This window comes from Dromaius novaehollandiae, chromosome 1, assembly GCF_036370855.1.
Source record: "Dromaius novaehollandiae isolate bDroNov1 chromosome 1, bDroNov1.hap1, whole genome shotgun sequence".
In the NCBI taxonomy this organism is placed as follows: domain Eukaryota; kingdom Metazoa; phylum Chordata; class Aves; order Casuariiformes; family Dromaiidae; genus Dromaius; species Dromaius novaehollandiae.
Window position 1 is genome coordinate 77,613,598 of NC_088098.1, and position 23,413 is coordinate 77,637,010.

At 34.0% G+C, this 23,413-nt stretch overlaps 1 protein-coding gene across 10 annotated transcripts in view; it reads left to right on the forward strand.

Annotated features, from left to right (window-relative positions):
* The window catches only part of CCDC91 (coiled-coil domain containing 91), a 174,738-nt gene that overhangs the window by 75,212 nt on the left and 76,113 nt on the right, over positions 1 to 23,413 (forward strand). For all 10 annotated transcript variants that reach the window (XR_010390784.1, XM_064517416.1, XM_026102420.2 and 7 more), the window contains 3 exons: positions 7,192 to 7,299; positions 22,563 to 22,655; positions 22,833 to 22,901. Coding sequence is in view for 9 of the 10 variants with exons in the window: in XM_064517416.1 (XP_064373486.1) it covers positions 7,192 to 7,299; positions 22,563 to 22,655; positions 22,833 to 22,901 (270 nt within the window). In the remaining variant the exon portion in view is untranslated. The remainder of the gene's footprint in view (positions 1 to 7,191; positions 7,300 to 22,562; positions 22,656 to 22,832; positions 22,902 to 23,413) is intronic.

The window sequence follows — 23,413 nt, forward strand, 5'->3', positions numbered from 1 at the left end:
TGCATCATGGTGGACATCTCATAGTAATGTTTTATGTGAATTGATCTATTTTTAACTTTATCAAGCAATGTTACAATTGAGAAATCTGTTTCTTGCAGGGTTTAGAATTGCTTTAATATTGTTTTTTGGAGGTGATGAGGAAGGCTGATTAACTCTACTGTGGTTTTCTGTTCCTTTTTTGTTTTCTGAATAACTTTTTTTCTGCTAGAAAATGTAGGGGGATGAGAGAGAGAAAGAGACAGAGAGAAAGAGACAGAAATTTGGCAATTTGTTACTTTTAGGGAAATGGGGGTGAATTGGGAGGTAAGGGTCTCTTTTTGCTATATAATTAAAGAAGTACTCTGTTAAATTCTGGCTTTTAGCCATGCAATAAATCCTTTCTCTGGGCAATCGGCTGTGGTTGCTATTGTCAGTAGAATTTAGACAGTATGTGCTACAGGTTGGCAAATCATTTTATATTAAAGATGGGCTGGAGTGGTGGCTGTGCTTTGGTTTTGGCAAAATCTTAGTCATTGAACTTTGTCCTTTCCAAGGATAAGCACAAACTTTAGAAAGCATGAAGTACTCTACACTTACAGCCTGTAGAAATAGGGGATAAATATCTTTGTGCTTTTGTCCAGTTGTAGTCGTATTTTCTGACTTTTTAAACTTTTGTTCTGAGATTGAATCAAACACATTTATTTCAGTCTCTAGCCTATATGCAGTGAAGTAAGTCTCTAGTGTTCCCACAGAACACACAGTTTGCTGTCAGTTAAGTTCCAGGACAACCTGACTGTACACAGGAGCACAGCCTTTAGCGTTGTCCCTTTTTTTCTAAACTTGTGATGCAAACCAAGTTTGGCTGTTGCTAAAGCACTTATAAGAATAAATAAAATACATATTGCAGATACAGAATCTACCAATATTTACTCCACAAGGACACCCCGTAATGGTTATGAATAAAGTTCTTATGATGATTGGATCTGGTTTCAACTCAGTCTTCCCAAATATCCTTATACATAAAACTCGAAACTAAGTTTAGTTCTCTATCTGAGCTGAAGTGAGCATTTGGCCCAATGTACTCAGGTAAATTTAATTTGTCTTGGAAAAAATCCATTTTATAAAACTAAGATGTATTCGCTTTTAAATTTTCTAGCAGAGCATTTTGAAGATGTTTTGTACCAAACCATTTAACCTTTGTGTGAACATATAAACGTTTGAGGATTTTTATGAACATGGTTTTGGGGAAGAATAGTTGCTTGTCACTGCTTTTTGACCAAATATAACTTAGTAGGTACCTGGTGTAATTTTGGGAAGTAATTCTGATTTTAAGGGAATCAAATATGTATATGGTAGTTTGACACCCTTTTCTCCCCCTAAACATTCAGTTCTACTCAGGGGTTGGGTTGAGTTTTATAACCTTCATGGCTAGAGTATGGATTGGGAAATAGAATAAGCAGTGCAGTAGCAGATGTGCTGTTAGTTTATTGTAGAGCTGTCCCATTCATGTAAGTATAATTCAAAGGAAATGTGTATTGTAAATCCAGAGCAGAATATGCATCAACAATCAATAGTTACTTTTTATATTAGTGCATCTGAAGATGAACTGAAATAAAAAATAACAATAATCTGGCTTTTCTTGTAAAGGTACTTCAGCTGATTTGCAATTGCAATTGGTGTATTACTGGTCTTTAAAATGTAAACACTGATCACCTTTTGATGGCTTTCTTATGTAAATCATATCTTTGTCCCTCAAAAGAGGTGGGCAGGATATCTAAAGGCATGTATGATTTATATTTTTTTAATATGCTCTCAGCCTTTGCTTTGTTGCTTGGTGAGACCATTTCTTTTCATCTCATGAAACAGTTGGCATAATTTGTAAATATCTGTAAAGATACAAGAATTTGCAGCTTATTCAAAATGTTATTCTGTTCTTAAAAAGGACTTATATGGGACATAGGCTTTTATTTAGATTACACCTTCATCTTGTTATGTCAAACTTGCTCTATGTAGGAGAGCTTATGGATGAAAAACATCGCAAATTCATAGTCAGAGCTAAAATGGAAACCTCTGTAGTTGCAACAGACAAGATGCTAAGATTTGTTCACCAGTGGATTCCGTATTATCAGGAATTAGCTTTTTCAATCCAGAAGGACTCAGCTATCCAGTAATTCAGAACTATGGATAAGCAGTGACTTATTTGACAGCAGTCGTTTTGGCAAGTATCAACCATTCTGTTGACTTTCAAAACGTAGCTGCAGATCATGCATGGTAAGAGAGCTGCATGTCACTCTGGTAGTGGATTGCTCTTCCAGTTGGACCTTTTGACATTGTTTCTACAGAGTGGTGTTGATCCTGCTTGTGTTGTTTAGTTGCAAGGCTGGTAGTGCCTTACTGTAGTGATTTGAAACATTGACTGTTCAGACACTTTTGTTGCCTATAATACTGAAGAAACTTGAAAATGTCCTTTCCTACTTTTACTTTTTTATGTGACCCTTTTCTGCCTCTCCCCCTATTTCCTACACTACAGAAAGATTAATAAAATTAAGGGGCCAAAAACAAAGGAGGAGCAAAATAAATGTCACAAAATTGTTAATTAAACAATTGAATTCTATTTTAACACTAATGTTCTTCATCAAATTTATGAGAACAGACACTTGGCATATATAATAGCTTGCATTTGGTTGCAGTACGTATACTACTTTACTGTGTCTTCACTTCTTTCTCTGGACTTTAAAAAGTATGACTGTGTCGTCTTTCAAGCTGTAGATGACAGTCTTCTCCCCTCCTCACCTCCCCAGGTTGCTCAAGGGAAGACATCTTTTCTTACATGTATCCACATTTTGTATGCCATTTGAATAACTGGAATGTTGATCAAAGTTTTCTTCAAAACAAAAAATCCTACAAATCAAACTACATTTTTTTCTTTTTCTGGCCTATAAGCCAAGGGAGGTACAGATTGAAGTCTGAGGCTTAAAACTTGACTGAATTAAACCTTTGACTAGCTAAGAAGATTATGCCAAGTTGGAAATGAATTATGCCTCTGAGCCAAAGCTAGTACACTGTTATCAGTTTGGACATTAATTCTTGGTTTTCTGAGTTGATTTTTTTTTGTTCAGTTTAGTCATGGTAAAAAGTAATGTGATGCAGCAAAGAAGGAAATGTTAAAAGGCCAACAGTAAAAGTTTCAATTTCAATTCAAAGAAGCGTAGCTGATTGCCTATTACTTGGAGCTGTAGTGGTGGTGTTTTTATTTTAAGTTCAGAAGTCTGAGAAAAAATGTGACTGTTCTTATTTTAATATACCTAAATATACTTTGATTATTCAGTACATAGTCCTCGTAAAGTCTGTTGTTTGATTAGTGGAAATATCAGTTCAAAAAACAATGATGTAGTTATGATCATAACTATTTCTATAGTGAATAGAGATTTCATTCATGCATGGCTTTGAATTTTAAGCAAACTGCTTTAAAGTAGTTGTGTAAAGGACTGTGGTACCTTAGATACAATGAGTTTTCTGAGTGGTGGAAAAGATTTTTGAGAGCCATGGGCAAAAAAGATCCAGTAACACCCTGAAAAGTGCTACTGTTTGTGTGGTTCTAACAGAGACCTAAAGGACAAGCTCAGTTTTTGTTAAAGGCGAGGCTACTTAGGGCTGTGTAAAGTGTTTCGTGATGTCTGAGGAAGAAAATGAAAAATCGGTAGTGGGCATTTGATATATGTAAAGACATCCTGAGGAACTGAAGCTATCACTACTTCTAGGACTATAACAAGTGTAGATTTAGATAATAAATATGATAGGAATATAGCAACATATCCACGCTGAGACTGATGCCTCCTGTCGTCACAGTCCTGAAACTGACTGTTGGTACAGGGTGCCCCTTGAAAGTTCATTGTGCAATATACAGAGGGAGAAGGAGATTACCAAGAATACCTATATTGAAATCCCACCCTTTGACTTTATGCTTAGAGATGCCATAGGCTACATTCTGCTCTAATCTTATTTGAACAGATTCCATGAGCTATTGAAGCATGGCTGCTGCTTCAGGAATACCATGTTGATATTAGGTCAATGACCACAGGTTTGTGGAACATCAGCCCATATGGATAACATGTAATTAATTTGGGAAGAAAGTGATGTTTAAGCAGTGATGAGTAGCTGCCCAGAGTACCAATTAGAGACTTCTATTTCCTTGTACTGAAGAAGGCATATTAAGAGCATAAGAAGCGTAAGTTAGAGATGTCTATCACCAAAGAGAAAAATGCATGCAATTCTTTAATAACCTAAGTAGTTGATTATTCTGAAATTTTCCAAAGCAGTGGATACCATGCATCTCTGCTGTATTTACCCCACCAAGAGACCTTAAATAGCTGTTGTGATCAGATAAAGAGTAAAATGTCCTAATTTTTTATCATTTGGAAAGACATTCTTTTATGACATCCTTATGTTCAGCCATCTCTCATGGCATCCCTATTTTCTATGGTGAGCTAAAGACAGGCAGATGTAGGCTGTTGGCAGTGAACATAGTAGTATCCTTGGCACCAGGTGCATGTTAAAAAAAAAATTAAAGGAAATTATGTCAAATCTGACTTTTATTTAAAAAAAAATTTTCTTTCTGATAATAAACATGGGACATGCATTTAATAAACAATGAAGAATAATGAAAGAGTGCAAAGGGCAAGATACAGCTATATTTGTCAAGCAATGCCACTTGTCTATGACACTTTTCATACCTAAGAATAGAATTTCTGTTTTATAGAAGCTCCTTATCTTCTAGTACTGACAATTATGATCAGTCCTGAGCATAAAAACTTACTTGCGGATGTGTATTCTCTCATGAAAATAAAAACATTCTACACTTTAATACATAATAAAATAATAAATAAAAATAAGTAGTTTAGCATTGTATTTTGATTCTAAAGCATGTATTAAAATCATAGGGCCAGAGAATCTTCAAATTATCCTTGAAAGGGGAATTATTTTTATACAAAGGAGTTATTGTTATTTTAGAGTTTTGTATGACACACCTCATTTTGTTTTAAATCATTTAAAATTTGCGCATTGGTCAAAATAATTTACATTACTTTCACTCAGTAGATTCTGTATTTTAAATGCCTGTCTCTTTGACTGGTCTGCTGCATCTCTCCATAGAAAATAAAGGTTTGTTTAGCCAGTTTTCATGGCACAACATGGAAGCCATCTCTGAAGTTCTGTGCCACGTATAGTAATATCCCTCTCTATCTCATGACTTGGTCACCTAGCGGAATACTCAAACACAGGGTCAATTCCATGTTGCTGTTCAAGCTATATTAGTAGTGTAGGTGATGGAAAAGGAAGGTTTTTGTTTTTTAAAAAAAGATAAAATTTTAATTACCTATTCCATCTCATGGGTAATAACTTACTTCCTACAAAACAGGAAGTGCTTGGTACCATTTAATAATGGTTAGTTAAGCTCACATAGTAAAGTCTGTAAAGTGACTCTACCCTTGGTGTGAGCAAGAAGAAACAATTTAAGAAACTACATTGCAACTTAATGACTGTTCTGTTACTGTTTTTCTGGGATGGGATCAGAATATATTTTTCCTTTTGTGCTTTTTTTTTTTAATGAACAATTCTTGTCACACTAGTTTAAGAAAAAAAGGAAGAAAAAGAAATTCAAAGTACAGACTTTTTTGCCACTGATACATGGCAATTTCAGTGTATACACAGTAGGTTTCAGCTAAATATAAAGTTTCACATGCAGAAGTTATACTCCTTTGCGAGTTAAATTTTTGTGATTGTCTGAATTTAAATAGTACAAGAACTGAAGGTAGCTGGAAAGAAATTGGCTTTTATGAAAGTAAACTTGTAACTAGTTAAATACCCTGAAAAAGCCAACAAACTTACTCTTCAGTTAAAGTTTATATCAAGTATGATCTATCGTTTGTTAACTTTCAAAACTTTCTGAACCTGTGTTGAAACTACAACTGTACTGTAGCATGAGTGATATCCTGAAGAACCTGATTTTGGCAGAACAGGCTAAGTAGAGGAAAATGTGGGAAGATCGTTCAAAAACTGGCAAAAGTAACTTCTATATAATGTTGTTGTGTGTGTGGCTTTTTTAAAAAAAAAAAAAAAGTTCTCAAAATTGCATTTAATGTTTGTGTTATGTTCCATCAAGTAAATATGTCTCCAAAACAAAGATTATTTGAAAGATGGGACTTTTTTATTTTGTTTGCTTTGTCTCCGTTTGGGCCAAAGATCTGTTTTCTATAAAACTTGTGTCTGTTTTAACTTATACAGTAATTCCAACTAGTTTGCTATGTTGATTACTAGTTAAAAATAGTTTGCTGTAGTGTGTATAAATAGTCCAATGAATATTTGGAAAGTGACATAAATACTTTATAATATTGGGGGGGGGGGGAACTTGTATAGCACTTGAGTTAAATAAATCCTGGGCAAAAATATAGCATTGTTTTAAGGAAATCAGAGTGCAGTTCCTTCAAATGGTGATTTAGTTTTTCATATATTTGAATTATGTTTTTCTTTCTGCGTGCAGATGCTGTGACTTCTTTAGAGTTCAGTCAGGTGTATGTGTGCATGTACATGTGTGCAAACACACGCATGCATACACACAGAATTCCTGGTTTTATTATCTTCTTGGTATTGTCTTGGTACTTTAACTTTCCACACTTTGACTTTCACTGTTTCACATTCAAGTGTGAACTTCCTGGGGGGGCGTTCTTTTATGTTTTAAATTGCTCAGAATTTCCATCTGCTTTTACTTGACTTGTGGTCATGAAGATCATGCTTGGCCTATGGGATCTTACAGTGTGCCGAGAGGATGTGGAGTTTTGTCAGCCAGTGAAATATGTCTGGCTTTTTTTTTTTTTTCTTCTTTTTTTCTTCAGCAGCTCTCGTATGCTTCTCTTCTTGTGTGGTCTCACTACACTGAGCATATTTAACAGAAATACTCTCCATCTTCTGTGTATTGCTGTCTTGTAAGAGACTGTGTATAGGAAATCTGAGATCCAAAAATTTTTAATCTTGGCTGTGGGAAGATATAAATCTAAAAACAAAGTGGTGTTACATAGAAAGGTACTTCAATAGTTGCACATTCTGCATTTATAACAGCATTCCATGTTCTGGTTATACACAAGTATATAGCTGATTTCCAGTTTCCGATAAACATCTCAGTTACATCTTTGAATATTCTGTGCTTTCTTTTTGCAGGCGTTGCTGCAGTCTACAGTTCAACAGCAAGAAGCAGCTATTGAAAAACAGTATATACTGACAATTGAAAAACACTCTCACAAATGTGAAGAACTTCTTAATGCTCAGGTATGGATGTGCGCAGACATGTATACATAGGCTATCTGTCTGTCATATACATATCATTATCTGTGTATATATGCAATACAAAAAGCTTCATGATTTTCTTTTAGTTTCGGTTATTTTCTATTTTGTTTGAGAAAATGTGAACATACATGATCACCAAACAAAATAATCATTCACTTTGTGTTCTCACCATAATAGTAAACATAGGTATTCAAAAATGCACAACAAACAATGACTCTCTGTTTCTTGGGATCCAAGGTATTTTATGACATTTAAATCCACTTAGCAAAAATTCAAGAAGAGTGTAGCACTGAGGAGGAGGAATCTTACAGTAGTTTAATGCATACTCCTTTAATGTCTGTCATTTTCTGTAGCCTTGGAGAAAACATGTAATAACTTTAATTTTCATATTTAAATGCAACATTTGGTTGTATGGGCTTCACACACATTATTGGTCCAAATCTTTTGACGCTTTTTAGACAGTAGACACACAAACAACTGTTGTTCAAACCTATTCTTGTTTCACAGAAATTTTGTAAAAAAAAATAGAAAAAAGTATTAATATGAGAAATTTTATAAAATTCAGAAATGTATATAAATAAATATGCTTACATAGTGTGTACCTTTACCACTTAACATTGCTTGGTGATTAAAGGCACACTGCATAACAAGAAATTGAAGTCACATCAATTACTGATGAGTATCTGAACAGTGTAAACCTGTCTGGTTTTTGAAAATACCTTAGTTGGATTTAAGTACAACTCATGAATTGGAATAATAACTGTCATTAGTAAATAAGTTTTTTGTTTCGTTTTATAAATCAGTTAATTTTCTAATAGCATTCTAAGATTGTTTACATTGTTGTTTACAGTTACTATTCAAGTACCATTAGCAACAATTCTACTAAAAATGGAAAGGATAATAGTTTGTTTATCAGTTTAACTTTCCAGAGGTAAATTAGACCTAAACACATCAGAAGTCCACTTGAAATATTTCACCATTTTCAACAGTATTTTATGGATTTCTGACTGTTATCATATCAGTTAAAGTTTACTACAAATATGTAAGCATCTGTATAAACAGTGTAACAGAAAGAGGCATGACAGCTCGGAGAAATCAGTTCTGTCTTGAAAGAGGAGCATACTGCACAGAACTGCAGAGTTACTCAGTGCATACCCTATGGCTATGCCTAAAGAGGAAGTAAAAATGGATTTTTAAAAAATGTCTTGTGTTTCTGAAATGAATATATTGTGCACTGATTTAATGTAACCTTCTGAATTTTAAAAATGAGTGAATCTCATGAAATCTGGAAGAATTGTAGAGTGATTTTTTGGGGGTGTACTTTCAAATTTAGCAAAAATACTGTTCGATGATATGTAACATTTCAAACCACAAGCTGGGGACAGAAATGTGCAAACATGTTCAAGAAGTTCAAATATACCTTGGGATCTAAATGAGACAGTTTTTGAGTAGAACTCACAAATGCAAAGGACCTATTCTTGGTTGTAGGACAGAAGAGTACTTCTGCCATAACACAGGAACCAGTTCATATTGTGGCTACATTTAATGTAACATAATATGACTTTTGGATCCCAGAAAAGGTTTACTTTTTGTTTACAAATTTCCAAGTCATTTCTTTCTCAACTCAGTCAAGGTTTACTATCTCTAATTGTAATATTAGACTCTGGGATTTTGAAGCCTAAGCAAGTAGATAAAAACTATGAGTGTTTACGATAGAATTACCAGTTTTTATAAAATAACATTTATACTTACGAATTTTGTTCAGTCATAAAAGTTTGTTGGAAGAGTTCTGAGAAATGCGTGCTATGGATTTTTTTAATATAACTGTTTTTAAATGTATTATCTACTTATGTGTGTGTTTTTAGCATTTGTTTTTCTGCAAGGGATTTGCTCTGTGCTAATAGTTAAGATTGCTGAAATGATGACTAATGACTATACAGCAAGTTGATTAATATTTTGTATTATGACATTATACATGCATATGCACACTTATATTGAGAATTACAAGTATCCATCTCACTTTCAGTTTGAAGAGGCTTTATGCTGTAGCAGTCATCACACAGTACAAGTTTGCTCTGAAAATAAGCATAGCACTTTTTGGTTATTTTCTTCTAATATTCTTGTTTTACAAACAGTGTTTTGCCTTCACACCTTTGAAGCGGTTTTTCAACCTTCTGAGTTCTTATCCTCTTCTGCTTCCTTCCAAATTCCATATTTTGAATTCCACAGAATGAAAGCTATCTCATGTAATTTCATGATTCCTTCATTATGCTTTCTCCTAACCCCACTCTCACCTTAACAGTATCCTGCTCCCACCTTCCTAAAATAGCTCTTTGGGAAAGAGGAAATGCTGTTTTTTCTCCACTAGTATTTAACTAATCATTAGAGTTTATTCAAGTTTTTGATATCTAAGCTGTATTTTGCCTGGGTGTCAGTGATGGAGGCATATGGTAAAAGACTGGAAGGTTACCATACTCCTGATATATTCCATTTACAATGCTGTGACTTCTAGGCTAGGGGAAGAAGTGAAAGGCCCAGTTCTATCTCAGTTTTCTGCTAGACAAATTTCTGGAGTTAATCCTTGTGACATGCAAGATCTTCCGCCACACTGATTAGCTATAGGTAGCATCATTATCAGCTTCTCCCTTCCTTTCTCCTCCCCGCCAAGAGGGAACTGTCAGCTCATCGGCACAAGTTGTCTTTAATTATGTATCTTGTTTCAGGCCTGTCAGATATCTTTCAACTGGATTCTTCTCCCAGTTCTAATTTGGTACTCCACTAGCAATTTAGGACCTCGCTAAAATTGCAGAAAATTCTGCAAGGTGAAATATTGAGACATTTTTTGTTGTCGTCCTTCTGACCAATGCCTTCACCACTGATCCTAAAGTTAGAAAGTTCTGGCCTATGTTCTGGTTTTTCTTTTTGAAATTGATATGTGACCAGTATACAGTACTCTGTTTCTTTCCTCAAGTAGCAGAAGCCTCAGATTTTGGACTGAGGTTTTCAAGACCTCCTGGGACAGTTTGCACAGTTGTTACAGGATCTCCTTGAGTGGCATTGTTCAATATACTCTCTGACATGCCTGAACTGCCTCTCAAAAAAGTGTCTCTCTGTATTGTTATATATGAATCGTTATTGCTATCCATTGCTTTTGCTACAACCACTTGAAAGGTGAATTGCAGCAGCAGTTACTATACAGTTGATATCCACTGATGCCAGGTTATTTCCACATCTGCCCTTTTCTGAGTCCAGTAATGTCATTTGTCTTGAATATCCTAGCCCATGTGTTCTTTAACTGTGGAAGTGACAGTTCCCATTCGTGGAGTTGGATCGAAAGGACAAGTTCCCTTGAAGTCATTGACCACTGTAATGGGCACTTCCTGGTTTAAGTGGGGACAGTTTCTTTCAGGGCTGTTGGGTTTTCAGGGAAGTGCATTTTCAAATCAACATTTCACAAAGCACGCCAGACATTCTCAGGCTATATTCATGGTCACCAGGTTCATGGTGTCCTTCATCACTGAACAGGACAATGAGAACATTCTCCTCTATGCCAGGAAGCAGTAAGGTTATGGAATGAGTGTTTAGGAAAGGAATGCATATCAATTGTACTTTTCTAGGACTTGATATCAGAGAAGACGTCAATGGCAAATGTGTCAGTTTATTATAAATGGGAAAATAATTTCATTGTAACGTTCTTCTGAGACTAACCTCTTTGATATTGCCATGTGAAAATGAACACTAACTTTGATCTTGTGTTTGAACTCATGTGTTCTATTGAAATATATACTAAACAACTTGGTCCTATGAAACTTTTTGATCAAAATACAGTGCTCTGGAAAAACAAATGCCACTGACCACAAAACCATCCAGAAAGCTTTACATGAAAAATTGAAGGGAGTTTGAGTTGTACAAGGTATTGGATTCAGATTTCACTGTTTGTATCTCAGAAGAAGACAGAGTAAGTTAACTATTCAGGTCTGTTTAAAAACGTAGTAAAAGATAGAACTTTTCAATAGGAATTTTCAGTACTTCATAAAATGCAGTCATATGTACAAAAGCCATTTAGTAAAAGTGTTTCAATGTATAAAGGCAGATACTGTGGTGTTAGGCCCAGCTAATTAGTGTGATGGTACCCCATTTTGACTACTTACCTCTTTTTTCAAAATAAGGAATTTTGGCAATAGAAGCTCTCTTAAATTTATGGAATAAATATCCTTTTGTAGTGGAACACAAGGTCATTATTTGATTAAAATAAAATATGTTTGTTCCACCCTGCAGCTTTTTCAGGGGTTTCTTTTTCCACCTAAAGAAAATCAAACAGACTTTCGATTTTAGCATTTTATCAAATCATAAGGACTCTATTTTGTTTTTCAAGAAATTAGCATCTGTTTTTTTTCCAAGCATAATTTCTTCTACAATTGCTTTAGTATGTTTCTGATGTTCTCTGAAAATAAATTACTATCCATTGCAGTAGAAGCTTTTAATTAAAAAAAAAAAAATAGAATACATTCAGGTTTGGATCTCAATGTGTCAAGTGATCTGAACATAGTGAAGAAGGGAGATGTAGAGATAGAGTTGTAAATTGCATTACGTTGTGTAGTTATTTGATGACGAAGAATGCAGAGGAATGAGACAAATCATAGTTTCCTTCTTGATATCAAGTTTTCTATTTTGTTCTGTGTTTTCGAAAGTATGAGAATGAAAGATACTAAGCCAAGTATAGGGGTCAGGATTTGTTAATATATTTAGGTAGTTACACTCTGATTAAGCTGTCTTTCATATCTGGTACAGTTTCATTTATTTTTGAAAATAATTGCTATCCTGTATAAATGCAGAACGAGTAGCTGGTATGGTTTCTGATTAGTAAAGTTCTTTTGTAGGGATAAAAATGTATAGAATTTTTGCTTTACTAATAGTTGTGAATGTCAGTAACATATTAATGCTATTCTCTCTGCTTTTTAGTTATGTTTTTCTTGCTGAGAAAGGTGCTGTAATTAACAGGTGGGAGGTGAATCCCTTTTTCCCCTATTGTAATTTTTCCTACGTAGTAATACAGAGATTTTGAAGTTAGTATGGTTGATATCACATCCACTATTTAAACCCTCCTCTTTATTAGTGATACAGATTATAGAAGGAAAACACTTCATAGTTTGCAGAAGATTAAATTCTTAGACCCTGAGCATGATAAGGTAAAGAGATGATCTGTTTTCACTGTAAGCCTTAGAAATGATGATTTATCAAAAACTTCTCTTACTATTTGATTAAGGTAGCTAGTCCTAAAAATATGGTCTATATCATAATTAGTTGAGATATTCTATTTAAAACAGTCACATGTTCCATCAAAATAAAATAGAATCTTAAATACCTTCAGCAAATCACTTGTTATGTATGAGAAATCTTTTTTCTGTACAATTATCTTGCTCTTTCCTTTCCTTTCTTGATGGTGGTCTTCCTTACTGTCTTGTAAACAAGGTGAAGGGAAGCAGGCATTCATGGACGGAAAGGAATGAAGGTACGTGTGATATCAGATTCAGATCACACAGTCACTAAATTATGACTTGGCAATATCCCTCTTTTTCTCTATGTCTTCTTCAGGAAGCAGTAGCCATCAGAGATTGCTTATCTTAGATTTTATTAATCTGGATATTTACCATTTTGATTCATGTAAAGGAAGAATAAAGAAAGAAAAGTAATAGAAGCCTTTAATTTTGCAGTTCAAGTGCATGCATAGTCTTCTCCCACATTGGTCGTCTTTTCTTCTATTCTGTAAACTTTTGAGAAGTTTTTTCAGTCTGTAGTTTTCCTTTTATAGAGTATGTTGTGCTGAAGTTTTTTTTCCAAAGCTTAAGAAGCCAAAGCAGCTACTAGTGTAATTGATGAGACAGAACAGTACTAAAACACAGTGTCGCACAAAAAAGAACTTGGTTAAAAGTTCCCTCTGTGCTTTTGTATGTTGATATTTTTGTGATGATTTTATTTGAAGCTATGAAAGAAATATCACATTTGTAGATGTAACAGCATTTTGAGATAAGCTGAGTTATCCTCGTGTCCTTAATTCTTTTCCTCTCTATATCATGATGTTGGCTGTAAGAGTGTTTTGTATTCATGGTTCTAACTTCATAAGTAGTTGTTCAAAATCTGTTCAGTGGTGCATGAAATTTTGCGGCAATTTTTTGGCACATACTCAAAAAAAAGTATTTTTAGCTTCATTTTGAAAACAATTTGCCAAAAGTTCATCCCAAACAAGTTCTATTTGCTGGAACTCAATTTTTTAAAGTATATGAATGCTCTAAAAATGGCTTATATGTGAGCTTGTGGGCAAGCAGAAATTTGGTGTGGCAAAGGTAATGAGCAGCTCATGCTGGAATGTGATAGATGCCTTGCCTTCTCCAGTGTTGGGATAATGCATTTGGATGTGCTTTGCATTTTCAGTAGTCTCCCAACACACACATTTTCTGGAATGCCAAATAGAGAATTTACCTCTGGGTTGTATAATAAGCAAATGTCTATATGCCAGAGAAAATATTTATTTGTTTCAGCAACTTAGTTCCACAATCAGAAACTATCATTTTCTATTATTTCAACTTTTTTAATACCTATTTGTCACATGCAGCATCTTTATATAATAATGTTTATTCTAAAGATCTTGTTTGATTTTTCTCTTGTAAGCAAAGAAGTTCTGTGCTTCTTTCTCTGTTAATGGTGATAATTGCAAAATTTTTCATGCTTTATCAGAAGCATGTGCTAATGCATCTGCATAGCTAATTAGCATATATGCTAATTATATATATGCACTTTAAGGAGACAGTAGTCAATTTTTTGCAGTGAGAGCAGTACATACCTGCAGAATCCCAACATATAAGACTGAAAAAATGAAGAGTGCAGTGGATATCACCTTTCTGGTTCATTAATTCCAAATAGGTATAATAGATCTGGAAATTCTTGACAATATTTTTCATGTTGCTGTCTTTGGGCATTTCCACTTAGTCCTCAAAAATCTTGCTGTTTCCTGACCTGGGAACAACTGTTTGTTCTTTTGCACCACAACACTGTCCTTCCTATCAGTCATTCTCATTATGTTTCCCTCTAATTCACTTTACAGCTAACCTCTCATCCTTAAACACAGCTTTTCTAGATGTATCTTTTCAGGTCTATCTCCCTTCTGCCAAGGGGGGGGGGAGTTAGATTGTATCAGAACTTCTTGATTCTATGGTAGTTCTTGGCTATGTAAAGGAAAAAGTACTTACAAGACTTCTACTCTCAACTTGAGCTATTTACTCCCAAATGCAGAATATCTCCTTGTTTTCTGCTGTTCTTGTGCTGGAAAGACACCCCACCCTCCCCTGGAAAAGTTTGGTTGATCCTAGCTCTGTGCTTTGGTTTTGATGTGTTGACCTTATATCCACTTATTGTTTAGTGTATATCTCCCCAAGTAAAAGTTGTATTGTTAATATCTAAAAAGGCACTTTTTTTTACCAAAAAATACAAATAATAATAATAATAAAAATAAAATAAAAGTAAATCTTTACCAAAGTCTTCTAGTTTCATTTTGATCTGTCCGGTATCACAAAATAGTTAAAGGATGATTTTGCAGTCCCTTTGTAGTCCCTTTGCAGTGCCAGGATTCTTTCAGAGTCTGAAACAAAAATCTTACTTGGACATTGCATTTGATAATCCAAGTTAAATCTTTCTTGGATTTGTCAAATTCCAGTTGAAAGTAGATCCTGGGTGTGGGGGATTTTTTTTTATTTTTTTTTTGCTAGCTTTTGCTTATATAACGATTTTCCTTAAAATCATTACTTTATGAATCTATGTCATCTACTCTTGTCAATACTGAACAAATCAGTAATATAGTATGATTTTTCTCTTCAATTATTTTTGTCAGCTATTGTTCAAATATTTTTTCCCTATTGCTATCTTCCATTACTGAATATTTTGATGTTTAGATTGCTCTTATTTTGGGAATTCTCTTCCTTTTATTTTTTCTGATAGATGGAGCAATTGTGCAAGAACTCAAACAGGCTGTGAGATGTGTCAGAGTGTGAAAACAGAAGTCCTAGTGAATACTCTTCTTTCTTTTTCTTTTTTTTTTTTAATTAAAATCTTTTACCTCTGTTTACTAATCAGTTGCTTTTTTTAATAGCCTCCATTACCATGTAGCCTCAGTGAGAAAAGTATTTTCAGTATCAAACAACTCTGAATAACTTCTCATTTTATTTATAAACAATAAAACACATGTGAAAAAATATATAAAGCCTGGTAGTAGATGACTTGCTTTAAATTCAGCCTCTGATGTTCCTCAAGTTATACACATTCTTCAGTACACAGCTGGCTGGAACTCTGAGCTGAAGTAGTAGGCTTAGTTATTTTACTACCCTTATTATAATTTTTCTTCATATTTTGATTGGTTTAACTTTTGTTTTTGAATAATGTTTTGCTGGTTCCTGAGCGGATTCCTCTTAAGGAAGTTTTGCTGTCTTCTTGGCCACTTGGACCTCAAACTGGCAACATACAGTTCAACCATGCAATACTAAGTTATAATTTGAGGAAGTGGAAATATATAGCAGATGTTGGATTTCTGCACACAGATTTTCCACCTTCTATGCCACAGATAGTGAGGGCAGTGTAGGAGTGTAGGAAATCAGTAGTGATTACCTGATCTTTTAGTTTGACATGTGACTTAGACATAGGTTAGAAGTGATGAAGAAAAGGTGCAGTGTAAAGTAGTGTGATATTTAATATAGCTGGCCTTTCTACAAGAGCAGAGAAGTATTAATATTATTTTATTAAGGCTGCCTTTTTCCTCTATAATATTTTGAATAGGATGTAGAAATAGACATATTTTAATAACATTACCTCAGGCTTGTAAATGGCAGTTAAAATTCTGTACCGATTGATATTTAATAGCTCTTAAGTGAGCATCCTGAAATACTTATCTAATTTTCATTGAACCGGACAGTCATGACGCTCTAACTGTGTATTTTTATTATGTCGTATCCATCTCAAATACAGGTAATGAGCTTTTTCCCATGACCAGTGTTATTTCTTCCTACTGCTAGATTCCTTCATGAGAAAGTGAAGTAGAAGTAGAACTTGGGGGGTTAAGAAGTTTTCATGTTAAAATGTTCCTGCTAATGAATAAAGGACTGGAATATTTGCTAACTGTTTCTGTAGATAATTTTTTCCAGATCTTGAAAATGAGGTATAGGGATTGTTCTACATCCATATGTAATCAAGGCAGAAGAAAAACTTAACTATATGAAGGTGAGAGGTGAAGTCTTACTATGGCTGTGTTTTTTCCTGTTAAACCACTGACTTAGAATGTAGTTTTTTAGATGAAGAAATTTGATAGATTTTTCTTGCAACAAAAATTGATCATTCACTGGAGTGTAAATTCAGAAATACATATATTTCATGTCTTAATTTTTTGGTTTTCAGAATGAGGCTATTACAGGATGGTTCTAAATATCACTTCACTAGTGTGTGGAAATTTTTTTTCCTCAGATGAAAGGTCTTTGAAGCTGTAAAGTATCATGACTAGTTACAGTGATGCTCCAAATAAAGCAGACTTTTTTTCTGTTTAGTAGAAGTGTATGTACTTTAACTTTGATTATTCTTTTGAATAGGTGCTTCTGAGAACTGAGTAAATTATCACACACAGGTTAGCAAGTTCAGTATGGATAAATTCACTTTTTAGCTGCTATTCAAAGGTTATGTAAAAGTACTTGGATAAGCAATCGCGATCCACAATAAATTCACAGAAGCATAAAACCCATCAGTTACAGCAGAAGAATTGTATCTTTGTGTATGAATTTCTGTATCCATTCCCTTTCAGATGAAATGTACAGGGCCCAGAAAGAAACTGTCCATATTTTTAAAATTGATTTCAGTTCATTTGGGACACCCTATTTTTCATTTTTCTTTAAATTTGGATTTTAGGATTAATAGGAATATGCAAGGATTATAAACATATTAAATTAGAGCTAGTTTATTAATAGCTTTAATATAGCATATTACCTGCAAGATAACTCAAAAGAATCCTGAATTATTTCATTCACTCCACAGAGTATTTATAATATATACTATGTAACCCTTCAAAAGATGCATACCTGAAGTAAAACTGTTCAGGATTCTTCAGAAATAAATTTAATCTATAAAAATAACAAAAAAAAGAAGACAAGTTGCTATTGTGATTAAATCTGTTTACAATATCTTCTCTGACTCACATTCCAGGAAGAAAAAAAGAAAGATTTTTTTGATTCCTTTTTTACAGGAATCAAGAAAAACCACAGGACCTCTGTATTTATATTTGAATCTACATCAAACATTTTTCATTTGGAACTGTTGCCTAAAGAACTTCTTTCAGGGAGAAAAACATAACCTATTTTGAATGCCTTTTGTTTTAGGTTAATTTTCTTTTGACTCTTCTTGACCCTCTCTTGCTGCTTTCCACAGAGGAGGGTAGAAATGCTAGTATTTCTCTCCAGTTTGGAATACTGCTTTTATATATATATTTTTTTTTTTTAATTGGTGGCAAAACACTTTCAACCTGCCACATCCCACTATGATTTTGCTCTTCAGTATTTTTGCACTCCAAAATTTTACACTCTAAGCCTTATACTCTCTGACCAGGGAATTAAAGGGAGCAATTGTAGGCTTGATTGAAGAGGGAGTAGTTAAGCTAGGTAAATTAATTCAGAAAAAGTAATGCATAAAGTTCTATACACTATATGAAAGTTTATATGCTATACTATTTGTGGCATCGAAGTTTAAGGTATTCAGAACTGGCTTAGTACCTCTGCATAGTGTTCTTACTGTGCGTTATAGCTAACATGTGCTGTGTAAATTTGCAGCAAATTTACGCTGGCTGAAAATATTCATATTTCATTAAAGTGGAATTTTTGCTGAGATTTCTTTTGGCTTCATGCTAATTTATGCACCATACTATCAGTTCAGACTTTTTTTTTTTCCAAATTATCTTTAGCCATAACTTTTCACCAATTTTACCGTTTAGTCTTGAAATTCAGTTAGGTGTGTTTGTTTGCAAATAGCTGGATAACTGCATCCAAAGCCCCAACATCTTTATAATTTTCTGATCTATTTTCTGGTCTTTGGGTTGTTGATCAATTAAGGGAAAATCTCACTTCAACTTCCATTATAAGCTTCATGGATGCTTCATGTCTTACAGTCTACAGAGGTTGGATAATTTTTTCCAAATTTAAGACTCCATAGCAGGTCTCTGTCATAACTTTCAAAGAACTGGGGTAGTCTTTATCATTTTCTGTATAGGACTGTTGCGTCTAAATTCATTATCCTACTTACAGGAGACCAACCATTCTTTCTTGAAGGCTTGTATTAGGTTTACTTGTTGGATAATTGGGAATGTCCTTTTGACAGGTACAGTTACCAGAAGAACCCCAACTTTGATGTGAATAAACCTGATAAACAGCGGCCTGGGAAATTGAACTCAACATAGAGATAGCTCAGAGTAGTCTTGAAGCTCTTCATTTACTCCTTTAACTGTGTCTAACAGAAGAACACATTCATAACTCTTACCTGTGGAAACAAGGAAATGTTGGATGAGATTCATTCAATTCACATCCTTTCTATAGCTTTTCTTTCTGATGAGGAAAGGAGGCGGTTATGAGTCAAACTTGCTCACCCATAGGCATTTATCTTGGTGTATGCAACCTTTAATGCTCAAGGTTTATGCATAATATGAGGACTTGTTGAGGTCTTCCAAAAACATTTAGGTACCTTAGTGTGCCTTTGAAAAATCTGTGCTGTGGTGAAAAAGGGATGCAGATGACAGAGAGATGCATTCTTGTCTATGGAATGGATCAGTGATGTCACTGAGCTCACATTACTGCATTTTAATAGGCATGACTTTCAGGGAGAGTCCATGGCTCAATATAAGGACTAATGAAGCACACTACTGTGGAAAAACAGAAGTTCTTAGTAAATAACCTCTCTTAATTAAATGCAAAGTGTCAGTTTTCATCCTTTTCATTATATCTGTGTGAACTATGCAATACAGGCTTTCTGGACTCAAGACCTGTTCTCAGGAGAAGTGGTTTACACTGTTTTATTCTGCTTTATCTATTTCCAGTTGCTTATTTCTTTCCAAATAAGTTATGTAATTTAATAGTTGAAAGTACGTTTTTCTCTGAAAAAGAAATCTAGTTGGCCAAATATAAATTTTAAAGCCAAATAAACAGTTCTTCAAGGTATTTCTCGAGCTCTGATACAAGAGAATGTGCTTTACTGGGTTGTACAGACAGCTGTTGCAACATTTCTGAAGATATATGAACTTTTGGAAGTTCAGATATGAAGGTAACCGTTTATGGAAGGATTATTCCACATAAATATTTACATTGTAATAGGAAAGGGCATGCCAAGCTAGTCACAAGAAGCTTACAATCTTGATGAAATAATGAATTTTAGCATCCTTGTTTCTGATGCAAATATATTTAATGTAAAAGAAGTTGCTTTGAAGTGTTCCAGAGGTCATTAGCTTATATTTTTAAAACACTCTAAATATATTTGTGGCTAGTGTTTGCCTGCAATATCTTGAAAATAAAAACTAGTGTGTATTTATACACAGAAAAAAAAGTGTTTTAAAAAAATTACAATTCTTAGTAAATTTCCATGAATTCCATGGAATTCCAAATAAAATATCACTTGGTTTTCTAATCTGCCAAGGAAATAAGAGATCCTGAGCTAGATTAAAGTGATCATACTGTAAACTGCACTTACAGCAGCCTTCACATTTTTGGTAACTGTTTACTCATTAGACAATTTTTTTGTAGTCAAAAGCATTGAGCAAAAGCAGTATACTGTATTTTAAAGGTTTCCCTTTCTGCTTCCAGAAGAAGCAAAAAGATTTCTTCTTACACTGCTATCTATATTTCAAATTGTTTATTACGCTGTATCTCAGTGGAATTGGTTGAATTTGACAAATATGTACCTCCTCGACACTGTATCACCCAGCGGGCATAAAATTGTCTTGTATTGTACAAATACTTATTTTCTGGATTTAGTTATACTCTCCTCTTTGCAGGGAAGGAGGTACATTTTTATTTCAGAGGTGTATTCAAGATCAGAACATTGCTATTTTACTTAGGCTAGAAATGCTTCAGTCCCAATTTCTGTATTTTTCAGGATTGTAGGTCTACATGGGTTGGTTTGTCCCCCCCCCCCCCCCCGCCCCCTCCTCTCCCCAAAAAACCTGCTGTGTAGTGAGGTGAGGTTCACACAGAAGGCTGTAGTCATCAAGGTATCTATTTCAGCTGCAGATAAAACAGATGTTAGTTGGCTTCGTTGTCTGTGTAGGCATGTTATTTATTGAATTAATGCAAATCTCAGCATTGTTTTAGAACTTTCAGGATGGGCTTATCTGTTTTCTTATATATGTAAATTAAATTTCTAAACCTGCTCTGAAGGTTGAAGACTGAAAATAGTGATCCCACCGGGGATGTTGTAAAATACATATAATAGCTGGTCCAGTATGGCAACTTTAAATACACACACAATTTCTTCTCATCCAACCCAGAAGTCTGGTGGTTGGTGTCAAACTGCAGATAAATGCCTGTAACTGTTATACTAGAAATTATAATCCTTCAGAGGAAGTTGATTGCTATCCTATTGTAGATGTTTTAAAGCTGTAAAGATGTGATTTTCTCTGATAGTCATACCTTAGAAAATCCCTCTACAATTCTTATCTAAAGCCAGTAAAGTTCACTTCTTTAAATTGACGTTACTGAACTTTGATTTGCGGAATGTATCTGATTCAGTCTTTAAGTATGTTTGTCTGTTATTGCATCAGTCTTTCAAATGAACATGGAATAACAGATGCCAGTTTGTAGTCACTCTGCAGTCAGTTAAGTGAAGAAGAATAATGGAGATTATCCAAGTAATAACATCCATTTATTGTTTCACTTTTGTTTGAGTTACTGGGGGGGGAATAGCTGCCCTGATAATTAAAAGCTAATGTTCAAAGATACTGGGCCCGCAAGAGAAGTCAGTTACACATCATTAAGTATAACCACTTCTTCCACAAATGTTTTCCGTTAGAATATGTTTGCTCCATTCAGACCTATTTTAAGTAAATTCACAAGGAAATGCCTCTTTGCATGTTTATCCTGGAAAGACAGATAGGTGTTTTATTTTATAAAGCAGTCTAAAAGTTTTCTATTCTTCAAATGTAAAAATATTTTTCAGAACATAGTATTGCAGTTTGGTAATGTGTTTCTTGTTGACATTAAAGACACTTTTAATTAAAACATAATAAAATTCATGAAGCAGAAATGGCAGTTTCTTAGAAATACTGGTTAAAGGTGTATTTGCCTGCTTAAGAGTTTGCGTGAAAGTTTTGTGTTCAGTACATATACTTTTATTCTTAAAGCTGTAGTGTAATACTTTTTGGTGATCTTCTAAAATATGATGTATTGATACTATATTTTTATTTTAAGGTTACAATAATTATCTCTTAAATAGCATGTAACGTGCTGCTTTGCTATCCATTGTTTCTTGACAAATACACATGGAATCAGTAATTTCCAGTAATGACTTTTAGATTTGGAGTACAGCTTATTTTAAGGCAAAACCTACATCTCTAGGATGTTATATTTGGTTTGTTGAAAAATATAGATAAAAGGATTATGATTAAAAATAGCGATGACATTATATTATCAGACATAGACTACTCGGTCACTTTATTTCAGTATTCACCATCTCCCTGAAAAATATTTCAGATTACAAGAAAGCTAGAAGAAAACAGCTTTCTCTTTTACTGTCATCTCCTGGCATTTAGAGCTCCGAGTATCACAGTTGGTTGAAAAAAAATATTTACAGTTAACTTCTGCCATATGTTAAAGTGAAAGTTAGTACAAGCATACTTTAACTTCCACAGCTGTTTAAATGAATTTTTTCAAGTATGATGTTGCTCTAGCCATCTTTATAAATTTTGTAAGGAGTGTTGCTCTATATAGTAATTTTTTTTTTCACTTTTCTTTGTTGTTCTCTTCAGTTCTAGAGGATATAATAGATAGTCATCATACTAAATGTTTCATGTTATTGCGAGTTTCCCTTGTCATCAAAGCAATTAAAGAGCAGTGTTTGTTTAATCAAATCTAGATTTTGAATCATTTTATAAGCCAAGAACAAACCTAACTGTGTTGCCTGAGTTCTTTTTGTCTGTTCTACTAGCAGACTATAGTTATGATACGGATGTTTTCTTCCAATAGCATCAGAGACTTCTTGACATTTTGGAAGCAGAGAAGGAAGTGTTATCAGAAAAGATAGAAGAAGCTTTGCTGCAACAATCACAAAAACATAAGGTATTCCTTTTATTTACAAAAAACAAGAGTCTGGACTGCGTTTTAGAGTTCATAAGGAATGATCCTGTCACAGTTATTGGCAGAAATAATGAAGCCTTGTCAAGCACTTTAAGTGTTTGAAATGACTTTTAGCCATTCATCTATTGTGTATTGCAATTTAATTTTTCATATTTGCAGGAAGTGCTTGACAAATGTTTGGATGAAGAAAGGAAAAGAAGTAAGGAAGCTCTGGCAGCTGTGGCAAAGGTATCTCTTGTAAATTTGTAGCTATACAATGTAGATTCCATGAGTGTCATTAGGTTCAGCAAGCTGATTCTCATTTCATAACTAGATATGTCAAAAATTATGTTCTCATTCGTGTTTAATATATAAATCATAAATAAATTTACTATAGCTTAGGCCTTCATAGAGATATCCTAACTGTTCAGGAGATGTAGCTTGCTTACTTCTATTTAAGATAACCTCTGAATTAATTTATACCAAGAAGTCAGGATCTTTGGTGTTACCTAAATAAAAAATATCTGTTTTCATAGTCTTTCATTAACAACATCAATACCTCTTGATTTGAAGAACTAGGTAGTGGAGTCAATTGATGACCTTATTAAGACAATTAGCATTGCATCTGATTTAATTATTGTTTTATAAAGTAATTTTGAATGAGGATAGAATAAAATAGTCAATTTTCTAGTATACTATTTTATAAAATCTCATAAGAAAACTTTAGCAAACATTAGGAGCAAAGGTTAACAACATCAGTT